This window comes from Pocillopora verrucosa, chromosome 8, assembly GCF_036669915.1.
Source record: "Pocillopora verrucosa isolate sample1 chromosome 8, ASM3666991v2, whole genome shotgun sequence".
NCBI lineage: Eukaryota > Metazoa > Cnidaria > Anthozoa > Scleractinia > Pocilloporidae > Pocillopora > Pocillopora verrucosa.
This window is the reverse complement of record NC_089319.1, coordinates 9049105-9062979: the sequence shown is the minus strand read 5'-3', so window position 1 is coordinate 9062979 and position 13875 is coordinate 9049105. Positions and strand designations below refer to the sequence as shown.

General features: G+C 36.4%; 1 protein-coding gene across 2 annotated transcripts; it reads left to right on the top strand.

Moving 5' to 3' along the window:
* The first annotated feature begins 161 nt into the window (after nucleotides 1–161).
* On the top strand, nucleotides 162–8872 carry LOC136276814 (uncharacterized). 2 transcript variants are annotated; one of them, XM_066170764.1, is made up of 11 exons: nucleotides 162–492; nucleotides 2155–2212; nucleotides 3192–3263; nucleotides 4591–4704; nucleotides 5553–5632; nucleotides 6129–6194; nucleotides 6602–6653; nucleotides 6858–6905; nucleotides 8191–8229; nucleotides 8468–8596; nucleotides 8681–8872. In XM_066170764.1, exons 1-11 carry the CDS (start codon nucleotides 307–309, stop codon nucleotides 8749–8751), a joined length of 915 nt encoding a protein of 304 aa, XP_066026861.1. In that variant the 5' UTR covers nucleotides 162–306; the 3' UTR covers nucleotides 8752–8872. The 2 variants fall into 2 exon arrangements, with proteins under 2 accessions (XP_066026861.1, XP_066026860.1); XM_066170763.1 differs by having other exon boundaries at nucleotides 6855–6905.
* The last annotated feature ends 5003 nt before the right edge of the window (nucleotides 8873–13875 follow it).

Below are 13875 nucleotides of genomic sequence, written 5' to 3'. Positions count from 1 at the left end.
ATTCATTCAAATAAGAACTAATTCTGCTTGACTTTAAAAGCTCTGAGTAAATATCGATGTACTGTTAAATTAAGTTTGTTCACCTGTTTACCTATTTCTTTCCAAAAATAGCACGCACGTGTGCGTGACCCCGACCAAGCAGTATTTAGTTATATGCTCATTTGAATGACGAGGTTACACGCTCCCAGCATCTCTCTCGCTTTTGCCATAAAACATGGCGGACTTCCTAGCAACGTGAGATGTACTTTTCTTGTTACCAAACAGTGTAAAAGTGAATTTATCGCAGATATTAGATCGTAGTCAAGAATGAGTTTGATACGCGCTTTTGTTATAAGCTTTGTATTCATGCTCGTGGCGCAAGGCTCGCTAGAAGCGGGTCAGTTGTTCGCTCCCCGCGACCCAAAAACCGAAGACAGAACTATAAACAACCGCCTGGCGATTTGTGAGTCTCGATGCAGATCTGAGAGGCAAGACACACTACATTTCCAAAAGGTTTGTAACAATACTATTGCTAGAGTATGTTTTGGTTAGTGGTAGTACCATGTGGCAATTGCTCATTACGCTTTTTCACCTGTCCAGACAAAACATCGAAGAAATGCGTTTGTATCAAGGCGTAGAGGTGCTAAAAACAACCCGTTATGAAGGCGGGAACTAATGGAAGTTGTAATAGCTTCTCCGGACTAGGCTCGGACCTCTCTACAGCTTTACTGATCAAAACATTTTCAGCGACGGGTTGTGCATTGTTTTTCGAGCAGTGTTGCAGGAAGTCATAAATTTTTGAAACGTTCAACCAAGGATGTTACGATTCCTTTTAAATTATTAGCTATTTTTACCGCCCCGTTCCCTCCCTAGCCTTTCATCTCTAATTAAAATGATTCCAGGTGAGGATTAGATGGGAGGAAACGTACAGTATGGCTTTCGCATAGTTTACTTATGCAATAATTACAAGTCGCACACAATAAATATAGTTAGTTCGCACGAATTCAACTCATTCCCACGTGAAATATCACTCTTCAAAGTTGGAAACAAGGCTTTAGGCAAGGCGATATTGATGTAGACTTGCCAAATATTGCCATCAATTAAAAATGTTATTAGAAAACAGAACAGGTGCGCTTCAGCGTAATGTTTGCTTCAAACCCTGAAGGCGAATGGCTGCTCTCATTCGATCGAGAAACAAACATTGTACCTGTTAGTTTAATTTAAAAATACTATGGGTACAGTTCCTTGGCCAATATTAAGAGAAAGTATCACATTTCCTTGCGTTAAAAGTATGCAACAGCATGTTTAATTCTGCAATTTCTTGTGGGGTTTTTAAAAACAGAATTGGTTTCATTGTTGCCATAGGAGTTTACATGGATAATCCATTCTAATGATTGATATTATAGCTGCTATTTCATTCTCTCCCAATTCACAGTGTAAAATAGTTGCTTTCAAACAAAGACTTTTCTGAAGACATCATCATCGACTGATAATGTATATGCATAATATTGTTGTAGTATTGCAGTTTTGCAATTGCAAAGTATCAAGTAGCTTTGAAGTGGGTAGCATGTATTATTGTAAACAGAAGAGGAATTGTATGTGTGTTTTAAACAATCAAAGATCGTAAAATAGCGACAAAAAAGTTGGTCTCATGCCCAGAAAAATTTTGCAGGAGAAAATATCGTAGTATTATAATTAATTTTGTCTCAACCAAAGTTAAATGATTAGCTGGTTACTCAAATCTTGCATTCAGAGCCCCTTTGCGGTAACTGCTTCAAATTTTGGCATTGTCTCTGAAAAAGTTTCTTGGTCTGTGCTCCAGAATGGATTATAAACCATTGAGCCAATTGTCTCTGACTCAAACATCTTAGACTCTCCTTACTGATTGCCAAACATGTCTCGGTTGGCTTTTAATGAAAATTTCATGATGTCTCAAGACATTTAAAGTACAGAGTATCCCCTCTCTGATGATTTTGTAAATTCTCCATACCTGTTTACGAGGAAGTGAACAAGAATTGTATACTTAGGATAATTTCTATGGTAATCATTCTTGGGAGTCTGGGTTAAAATGGTAACTGTAATCGTATGTTTGAAAGTTTTTTATAAATACATGAGTTACTCTATTGTTTGTTTTTCCTGTATATTTCACCAGCGTTTCTGCCTTTTTCATTTTAGAGAGCTCCTCAGCTGTCTCAGTTGTGCCTCAGGGAATGCATGAAAAGCAAAGAAGAAGGTGGTTATTAGCAATTACAAGATTGGATTATGCAGGACAAAAATTTTGATTGACTTTTGGCCTCTGTCCTATATTAGCTCATTACATATATAGCCTAACTAATACTTTTTTTTATTCAGTGTGAAATGAAATAAGTAAATCATTATTATTAAATTTTCTGCTGGATAATGACAAATAACAAACTCTTGACCAGATAAACTACATTTGCACTTATTATAGAATGTGGTGAAGTCTGGGAAAATTTCCTATTCAATGGAACCTGTGTAGGGCCTGTTTCTAGAAGGTCCCCATGAGTTAAATGGGCTGCAAAGCTGTTCTGTTTTCATTTAAAGTGGTTATAAAAGTTTTGCTCTGCTTCTCAATCCTTTAAATTTTGATTCCTAAGTAAAAAAAGTACAAAACAAAACAAAAAAAAATAAGCTCTGGATCCAGATATTAGTTGGGCACCACTTCCTATGTTGACTGATGTACAGTTAGTGCATGATATGATAGTGCAAAGCTGCACTACCTACACCTGGCCCCAGTTGTTCAAAGCTGGGTTAAGGTAACCCAAGGTTAGTGTGAAATTTGATTTCAGGTCTGAAAACTTTAGGAGAAAATTCAGTTCAAATCTTTTTGCTTGCAATTTGATCATTGGATGTTCTAAAAAGAATAGTGAAAATTTCCCCAAAAAGACTTTTGAACAAAGAAATAAAGAAAGCTGGATTAAAATTTAACCCTGGGTTAGAGCTAATCAGCCTTTGAACAAGTGGGCCCAGGTTGTTGAATATAAGGTGATAAACCATCCTATTCAATTGTACCATCAACTGTCTTATGAGCTGGAAAAAAGTAAGAAAAAATACAAGAAAAAAGTAAAAAGGGGATTATTTTTGGCAACAAAATCTTAGTTAAGGCTCTTTACAAGAGGAATTTCTTGAAGTGAATTAAAAATTATTAGCCAAGGATCGTCTTACCATGTTTACAAATTCCTTTCCTCTAGATGTAGTTACAAAGAATATGCGAATAAGACAAGATGTTGTAGGAGAAAAAAGAAAGCAGGAGAAAAAAGAAAGTAAGAAAAGAAAATTTATTTACTATCTAATGCAAATGGAGTTATGATAACAAATGCCAAAGCAAACTGGGGAACTATGGCCAGGGAACCACTTCTAGCCTGGCTACTATTGTGTACGTAGTGGTTGAGAAGACGGGGTATGTGGTGATTGCTTAGGCTAGAATGGCCACTATTACAACTACTATAAGGTGATTGAGCAAGATTACAAATTAGTGGGTGGAATACTGTTGAAAACATGTGTATCTATGATGTGACATTTCTTTCTAGAAAATCCTATTGGATGTTGCAGATGGGATAATGCATAGGTTGCCAATGAATTCATTGGCTTAATTTTAATGGCTTGATTTTTTTATTCAGAGTGTTAGCTGTTTGGGGTTATATGCACCCTTTACAGTCATTTATGTCACATTGGGTTGTTTCCCATAACTGAAGTAAGAATTTTCTGCGCTGACCCCCTCTACAAGATCCAAAAAAATTTTACGTTGAAATATATACATTTTTTGTTCATTCTTCTTACAATATTTTGTTGGTAATTCTTTGAAAATAATATTAGAAGTATTCAAAAGGTTACTTTAGAAAAATGGAAACATAATTGCTAGACTGTATGCTTGTGCAACTCACTGCCTATTTTATTTTTCATTGCCCATGTACAGTGTACATGATAACTTTAAATCTTCATTCTCAAATAGCACAAGAAATGTGTATCTTTATACCCCTCTTCATCAATGAATGTCTGCTTCATATTTTTGATGCACTTCATGCAAAGATATTGATACATATTAACACTTGAACTCTCATAAGTGATTAACATGTAATGTCTCCTTATGATATCCATACATTATCCAGCATACAGTTATGGAAATACTAAACCCTTTACCCCGCCACCCCGCCCCCCCCCCCCCCCAAGAGTGACTAGCATCTAACTTCTCCTTACAATATCCCCCCTGAATCACACATAAGGTCACAAGAATAATGGAAATGATCACCAACCAAAGAGACTCTTGATTGTTAATCAAGTTCTCCTTGTCAGCATCTTTGGAATTATGGAGAACGGTGTGGAGAATATGCATACTGATGCTAGGGTGTAAAGGGTTAAACCTATCAGGTAAAAGTTGTTATTTTGATCTGGCACAAAATTCTCTTAATTAATTTACAAGGGAATGAGAAGCAACTACAGGGAGGAATTAACAGTCAGATCGTGGGAGTTGAAAGGTCAATAAGTCTAGAGATGCACTAAAATATAAGAGAAGAGCTGAACCTACATTGTGTACCATACAGTTTGTTATAAATATCGATGAATATCTCCTTTCAATACTTTTCCACTCAGATTGTTTAATACCATCCCTGTTTCTGGATTATCATTCTGTTAAAGCTACTGTGGAAGTGGATTTTTTGGAAAGAAAACCAAACTTATCAATATCATGGAAGCCAGTTTACACTGGTAAGATAAAAAATCATTGATGCCATCTCCATCCCAAATTGTTTACACATGTAATGTATGAGTTTTGCTTTCATTTTTGATCTGTTGATTTATGTATGTATTATGTTTGCAAGATCCTCATTTTATCCTCAAAGATCTTGAAAGATTCTTGCAAAAATGTTGCAAAGATCTTGACAAGGATGCCTGTAAGATTCTGATCAAATCCTGAAAGATTTAAGTGAATATCTTAATAAGTTCCTTGAAGGGATTGTTTTAAGATCTTTGAAAGATCCTTGTTTTGTCTTTGTTTGAAGAGCTTGATGAAGCTTTCTAGGATATTTATGAGGATCTATGTAGGATCCTTAGAGGATCTTCATCAAATCATTGAGGTTCTTAACAACTGACCTTGGATATAAAGATCCATCAGATCCTTGTGAGGATCCTTTAAAGGTCCTTGTCTTTAAGGATCTTTGGTAGGTCTAAGAGTCCTCAAACTTCTTGTACCAACTGAAGATCTTTGTTGACTTTTACCAAGCTTGAGAGGAAGTTTTGAAGTGGGTGCCAGATCATGATCTGTTTCCTTACAATTTCCTGCAATTTGCAGATTTGTTTTAACCCTTTAACTCTCAAAAGTGATTAACATGTAACTTCTCCCTGTAAAATCTGTATAATATCCAACAAACAGGTAATGAGAATACTCAAACTTTTCAGTTAGGAGCTTCTATCTTGATCCAGTACCAAACTCACATAACTAATTCACAAGGAAATGTGTAGCAGCTAGAGGGGAGAATTAACAATTAGATCTTGGGACTTAAAGGGAGATTGGCCAACTCATAATTTGTTTGCTTTCTTTCCTATGTAATGTGAAGATCCATGGTACAACTGGACATCATATGCCATTTTTTACCAGTCTGGGGAAGGACAACCTTTTTGTAAATTGATACCAAAGGTATTTTTTAAATGATAAGCTGTTTACCTTTGTTACATTTATTTATTTGAAAAAAATGTTAAAATAAATAGAAGACCACAAGTCCTAATTAGAAATTTGAATTAGATTGATTTATAAACAAAATTGAACATTAGTTAATGCAGTAATTTTTTTGGATATCTGGCATTGACCTTCATCCACTTCAATAAAAGTGATTAAGATTTAATATTTGTTCAACCATGGAGATGAGATTTATTCTGTAACTAAATTTTAGAACCTTGTTTCCCAAACAAAGATGTACTTATGGTAATAATGATTGCTTGCACAGACCTGTGATAAAATGTCCTTTTTCTTCAATGTGGAAGATTACCACAAAGAAGCCAGTTACATTTTTCAGTGCCAGTCACAGTTAGTGTCACAAGCTTTGTTTACAGACTATGGCAATTGCCTTGTAATGTTATCTTTAAAATCTCCCAATGATGCATGTTGTTGTTCTTTGTTCCTCTTTACCATTTAGGACCAGCATAAGTTCATTCTTGCAGATGGTGAGGGTTGGGAATATCCAAGTGCTATTCACATGGTGGTATGTATTGTACATGTGTGTTTACTTACCCTGTTTTTCATAACAACATCAGTTCCCAAGTGAAATAAGTTTATCTGCTGTCATTTTAACTACTTCTTCTAACAATAAATCGTTTTAAGTGTATTCCTTTAAACAATCCCACGTTCTGTACACCTTTTGACCTTCACATCCTTTTTGGGATGATGCTGTAGTTAGTCGGAGTGCACTCACCTCTCATTGCTATGGTTGGGTCAGTTCTCCTAATACTATATCTGTAGTTAACCCCGAGGAGTGATTTTGATGTAACTTTTTGTTACATTTTTATTATTGCATGTAAATTAAGGAAAGACAATGGTAAGAAGTACAGAAGGTAATGGCTAACTGGTTAAGGGCTTTTTTCGTGATGTAACCGATGATGTTTATTGCAGATTTACACTTATCCTCACTCCAAAGAAAGTTCACATCTCTTGAAGACATATTGTACGTATTGCCTTTTGTTTTTTTCCTAACACTTCTTAGAGTATTTTTAATTTGGTAGTGAATTGCTGCTGGTAATGTTGTAGTGTTGGATTTACAGTTATTGTCTTTCCAGGGAGCACGTGGTTCTAGGGTTGGTAGCCGAGCCGCCTTGTTTGATTAGGTTTAAAAGAAAAGTCAACCGATTAAGTTTTGTTTAATTAGCAGATCCTCCCGCACGACCACTGCCGACATTTCCTCCAACGTCCTCTAACGGTAAGAGCTTGAAATGTCTTTCAGTCAGAAAAGTGGAGGAAGCCTGCGTGGTTGACGGTTTTGTGGGCGTTGAACTCTCCAGTAGCTTCTCCGCTCGTTTTCAGGGCTTCATGGCTTTGCGCTTGAAGCACATACAAAACCGCCAGCCACGCCGTCTACTGTGGCAGTGAACTCCAGTGATTTCCAGGCCAGTTGCAAAACGGTAGCCATTTCCCAGATAAATCACGTCACTAAAAGCGAAGCATTTCATGGGAAAATATTGATGAACTAAACTAAGGTTTCTGTCCTCTTGTTAACGAGGGCTTTGCATTTGGTCTCAATCTGAAAGCAAAGTTTTTATAAAAGACGGAAATGGCCTGTATTTGATATATAGATGTGATAACAGAGGTAGAGGAGCACTCAATCCCGATTAAAAGTTGATTGGTGGCTAAAGTGAATCATAGCCTCTTTCTGTGTAAGGCGTGACAATCTCCTAGAGTTGTCTAGATATATAATACATGTTTACAATATAAGGATATAATATTTATAAACATAAATGTTTTCGTCAAAAGTCCACGAAGTGAAATTCCCTCTCCCCCTAAAAACGTTGATGTAAGCTATTTATTATCACCTGTTATGTAATAGGTTGAAATATCCACGAATTTTGATGGGTCCTACCTATAATCTATTAGAGGACAGGGGCATGAATGACGTCATCATGAACAATCTTCTACCTCTTTTTATCATAAAAAACAAATAGATTCCATATTGCCTTGGGTTTGTTCAGTAATAGATCACAGATGACGTTAAGATCAATCAATCAATCAATCAATCAATCAATCAATGTATTATAAATAATATAAAGGCTTTTGAAGGTTTATAAATTTATGATAAGTTAAGATTAAAAACGAACCAATACGAAATATGAAAATTCCACTATGTTTTTCAAACTAAGTTAAAAAAATATGTATATATAATATATGAAAAAAATTGAAAATTTTAAAAAGGGTAAAGATTGATCAAGAATAGATCTACATCGGACTCAGAGTCCCGTGAGCTAAATATCAATTCAACAAACATTGGTTTAAGCAGGCTTCATAAATAAAAAAAATTGTAAGCCGTGTTAAACAAAACAGATTATCAAAATACATTCCGCGTCAAATACGACCCGGCTTTGGTTCCCCTTAATTCCCGCGATTTGTTATCAAGACGCATAAACATTCCTGGGTGGGTGTCAAACGAGTATTATATGGTAAGAAGATGATGTTTCCCATTATTTATTTGTAATTTTAATTTTTTTTCTTAGCATTCATCCCAACGTTCGATCCCATATTTCCCACAGAAGGTGAGTCATTCACCCCGGATTCCTTCAAACATCAGAATAATTAACATTGATTGTAGAGCCGGTTAAGGCGAGAAATAGGTTTTTGCTAGTTTTATTAGTTCAAAAAAGTTATTAACAAGTATAATTAAGCAGGTCTGAAATTTATAACTGGCTTGTATCCTCTGCAGGACAAGCGATCCTCACCGTTATGAACATTTCTTATCCTGAATTGTTTCCTTTTTGTTTTGTTTTCGTTAAGGAACTGAGAAGTCTTCAGCCTTGGCATGGCCTATCATAGGGGGGGCCTTCGCAGGTCTGGTACTTATTTTTGCAATGATGTGGGCCTTTATGTGGCGAAAGAAAACATTGCGACCGTTCTATCGTCTAGGTAATATTGTTACGGGGTTTCATTTTTCTTTAGTTCGAGTTCGTTGAAATGTTATTTACTAAAGAGTTTTAATTTGTCCAATAGATTCTCAACTGCAAGAAATTAATCCCAAAACAGACATCAGTGGAGGTGAAGTGACTGTGTTTGCAAATTGAAATTTTTTTCATGTTCGTTTGTTAAAATGTTATTCACCGTAAAAACTCGTGTATAAGCCGCACTCTAAAAAAGGTGATCGTTTGTTCGCGCATCAAAATGTTCACAAATAAATTTGAGGAAATTTAATGTTGTGTATTTGCAGTGATATTTTAAATAAGTTAATCAACTCTGAAAATACCTCTGCCATGATGCTACTTAAGCTTAATTGACAGAATGAAAGCATGTGTCACATTTATTTAAACTCGCGTGCCGATCGCGCGGATCGAACATACCAAAAGCTGATTGGTTTAAACAAGACAATAAGCAGACAATAGGCTAGGGCATGCACAAGTTACGGATGGATTGACAACTGTGTTTTCTTAGCTCAAGTTTTTGCGATATTTAACAATTATGGAACAAATTTGCGAATAAAATAAAAATGGGTTAGGATCCACGCTATATGTGATATTGTATAACCTGAGAATATTGTCAAATAATGAACACACACTTCTCTAGGAATCAATTTTCGCGCAAAAAAACAGGACTACGTAAAAGCCTGAAACATTCGGCTTAGTTAGGTAACTTAGCAACGCTTTACAGATGCACTCTTCTTTGATTGGCTAAAAAACATTATAGAAAGCCTGGGCACACAGAAGACCGCGGTCAGTAAACAACATGGAAGCGTTCGCTTTCGCAACTAGCGACTAAATACAGGAATGGCTCCGACCTGTAATTGGATGATAAAAATAGTAAAAGTTAATAAGTTATATCTTAACTATTTGCTCGTGAGTATTGTTAACCGCGTGTCTCGAAGCGGAATAATGAAATATCCATGCGAATGAAAACACCGATGTGTCCAAAAAGAAATGCTTACTTACGTAGCGAAGGGAAGGCAGCCTTTCTCGTTCAGCGAGGTCGTTCAGCGATATTCCGGCGATGAAAAAGCTGTCGGCTGACAAGCTCCGCTGACAAAACTCATTTAGTTAGTTCAGGCGGACGACCAGAGACCGGAGCCATTCCTGTATTTCACCGCTGACAGGAATAGCTCCGACTCAAACGTTTATTAATTTTTTTTCAATAATTTTTTAATAATTTTTTAAACAATTAATTTTTTTTAAAATTTAAAACTAAACTGGTGAGCAGCGCTGTGCGAACAGTAGTGTCGGTAAAACTTCCTTTTCCTCTGACGTGTTTCGTCCAACTGTCGTAACTTCTTCAGGGAGTTTTATAAGTTAACACTAAACGCCTATATTTATAAACCATTGTTAGCGGCTATTGCGAGGGCCAACCCTCTTTAGGTGTTGTGCAAAAACAGATGAAGAGCCCGATGAATGGATTTGTCCTTCATGTAAACAATTACCTAGAATATCAGTTTTTCACGAAAAAAACTTCCTCGATGGCGGCCAAGCCATATTTCTCCAGCAGAGCATACTTTAAATTAAAGACATCGGTCGCAGCGTCACGCAACATTGCGTGATTTTCCAAACGTGACATGCAGTTGCTGCATTATTTTAAAACTTAGAAACTACATGGCCCTGTGGAAATAAAAGAGGGCTTCATTTGCAAGCACTGTAGACTTCAACATAAGAGAAACCTAAGAAATCGCGCTTTTACTTTTAATCTCAGTCTATATATTATTTAGCCAGAACGAAAAAAATTATTATACGCATGAGCTGGAGCCATTCCTGTCAGCGGTGAAATACAGGAATGGCTCCAGTCTCTAGTCGTCCGCCTGAACTTTTGACCTTTGTCAAAGAAGCTTGGCAGCGGATGACTTTTTCATCGCTGGAATATCGCTGAACGACCTCGCTGAACAAGATAGACTCTGCCTTCTCTTCGTTATGTAAGTAGCCATTTCTCTTCTCAGTCGTTGGGTTTTGGAGAACTTATTCGGAATTTCATATTTGTTTCTTGGGGATTTTCGTTTCCAAGGTAAGGATAAGTCATTTCATATTTTCACGGGTTCTTTGCGTGCTTTAACTTTTCAATTTTGTTGTGGGAGCTTCACGATTAAGCTCTCACGAAAGGCGATTACGTTTGTACACCTGGTTTGTGTTCTTTCTTTCATAATCTGAGGCGTTTGTTTCGTTATTTCTTCAGGTGTCTATAACAGAAGATTTTTTCACGTAAGCCAACACGCTGAGACGCGGCTTGTGTTCAGTGCAGGTTGCACAGGAGCTTTTACGTTTTCACAAGCCAACATTTATCGGCTTGGACCTTCGGTGCGGGTTGTGCCAGATTGAAAGGAGTCATTGTACTCTTGCAAGCCAACATTTGTCGGCTTGAATGTATTTGTGCGGGTTGCGCTTCAAAGAGTCTCAGGGTGTCTCAAAGTGTCTCACGAGTGTCTCAAAATGTCTCACGAGTGTCTCAAAATGTCTCACGAGTGTCTCAAAGTGTCACAGACTGAAAGAAACTATTGTTTGCCTTGAACTGTCAAGGGTGTTATCTATTTTAATAAACTGAGTTTCTAGTTAGTTGGATTGTTGTTGTTGCTTGCTCAAGCACACAAGTAAATATGGGGATCTCTATTGACCAATTCCGTTCAAGGATTGGATCTCATGAAGATTTACATCCTGATTTAAGTGAAAACTATGACCTCTCTGATGATCTCAACATTCCATCAACATCGCTGAATAATGAACCACTGATATTGAATGAATTACCTGATTTCGATTTTCGTCAAATGGTCCAGACACCCGATAAAGAGCAAAAAGAATTTTTTATCACATTTTACATCAGATTAAAACCTCAGAAACCCCTTTCTACTGCTTCCTCAGTGGAGGGGCTGGTGTTGGCAAGTCGCATTTAACAAAAGATTTGTATCAGGCAGTGCTTAAGTATTATAACACTAGAGCTGGTGATGATTTTCATCAGATCAAAGTTATACTATTAGCTCCAACTGGTAAAGCTTAAGGGTAACACTCTTCATAGCACTCTGGCCATTCCTGCCAATCAATCACTGAGACGTTACAAACAGCTTGATTCAAGTAGACTAAACACTTTGAGAAGTCAATTGATTTTTGTTATGAAATCTCAATGGTAGAAAATGGTAATGGTAATAATTTGCAATGCAGCTAAACAATAGGCTTAAAGATATAAAAGGCTGTAGAGAGGATTTTGGAGGTGTGAGCATAATTGCTATTGGTGACTTATTCCAATTAGAATCTGTTATGGATGCTTATATTTTCAAAGACCTCAAAAATGTAGATTTATGCTGTTCTTTCTCCCAGTTTATGGCATAAACACTTTAAAATGTTTGAACTTAATGAAATCATGGGTCAAAGAGACAGCAAATTGTTTGTGGAATTACTTAATAGGTTGCGTAAAGGTAAACACACAGTAGCTGACATTGCAAAACTTAAAGAGAGCTATACAAGAAGACATCAACAACCCAAAAGATGCACCTCACTTATTTATACAGAATGCTAAAGTAGATGAATTTAATCAAAGGGCCCATAATGCAGCCACAGGAAACAAATTCACAATAAATGCTCTAGATAGTGTTATTGGAGCTATCTCTCTAGAGCGAAGAAACAAAATACTAAGACAAATACCCAATGATCCAAGAAAAACAAAACAGTTAGCCTCAACCCTTTGTCTTGCTGAGGGTGAAAGAACACACCTTGTCATGAATGTACAAACCGAAGATGGCATGACAAATGGTGCCGGAAATGTTGTTAAACTAGGTCAGTTACATCAACAAACCAAACCATCTGGTATTGTATGGGTACAATTTGACCACTCAGATGTAGGTCAGAAAACAAGGAATGAAAAAAGACATTTGTATGTACAAGGAATTGAACACACATGGACCCCAGTAAACCCTGTGACTACACAGTTTGTGGTAGGTAGAAACAGAACAGCACAAGTTGTTAGAAAACAATTTCCACTGCGTCCCGCAGCAGCAAAAACAATTCACAGGTCACAAGGTGATACTGACAGTAGAATTGTTGTGGATTTTAGTACCAGAAATACTATTCCACACATACATTATGTGGGACTCAGTAGAGTGACTGCTATAGAAGGCCTATATATTTCTGATTTGTGTGAAAGCAAGATTGCTGTTAATCCAGATGGAGAGATTAAGAACAACTGCAAAACTTAAGCTTTGCATCTCCCCTCTCCATGACGTAACATTTTCCCTTCTTAAACTGTGCTATCTTAATGTAAGGTCTCTTCACAAACACATAGAAGATATACGTAAAGACTTAATTTATCCAAGTGCTGATATCAATATTTTCACAGAAACAAGATTTAATTCTCAAGATAATAATGACATGTATGACATTGCTGGTTATGTTCTCTTCCGTAATGATAACCTTAATTCCAGCAATGGATCAAGGTCTTATGGTGGTACAGCTGTGTACAGTAAAATCCCATACTTACCTGGATACCCCTATTGTCACAATATACATGGTGTTGAAATAACAGTAATTAAGTTAGCAAGTCTTTAGGATTGAATAATCATAGGGATATATCACTCCCCAAACGTGCCTGTAAGACAACTTTATGAAGCAATAACTGAGGTATTAAATAACATTTCACCAGACAACAATAACATTACTGGAGACTTTAATATAAATTGGCTTGTTGAAACAGACAGAAGACCTTTGTATAATTTACTAGTGAGGGATAACCATTACAAACAGTTCATATCAACTTATACAACTGACAACAACACAGTAATTGATCATATATATACAAATATATCTAACATTGATATACAAGCAGATGTTTTAGCAACATATTTCACAGATCATAAAGCTGTTTGGGCCTCATTTCACGGTGTCCTCTAACAAATTACTTTATCATGATGTACATTGTTTTTAAGTTAAGAGAGCAACAAAAGAAAGCAGTAAATAGTTATGAAAAGAGTTGTTTTTCCCTTTTTTCAGAGGAATTTGTAATGAGAAACTCGCAAAACTATTAATAGGGAAATGCTGCTTATTCATTTGGTACCAGAACAGGCCTTTTAAAATTAAGTTTGAAGTCATCTTTCTAAGAGTTGTCCAGTTTAACAGCCATTTACAAAAGACAAAAATAAACTACATAACACACAATCTTGAAATTTCAAGGCAGCTCCTTTAGCATCTTGGCTAATTTCTAACTGCAACCTTTATTGATAACCCTGCATTAAACAA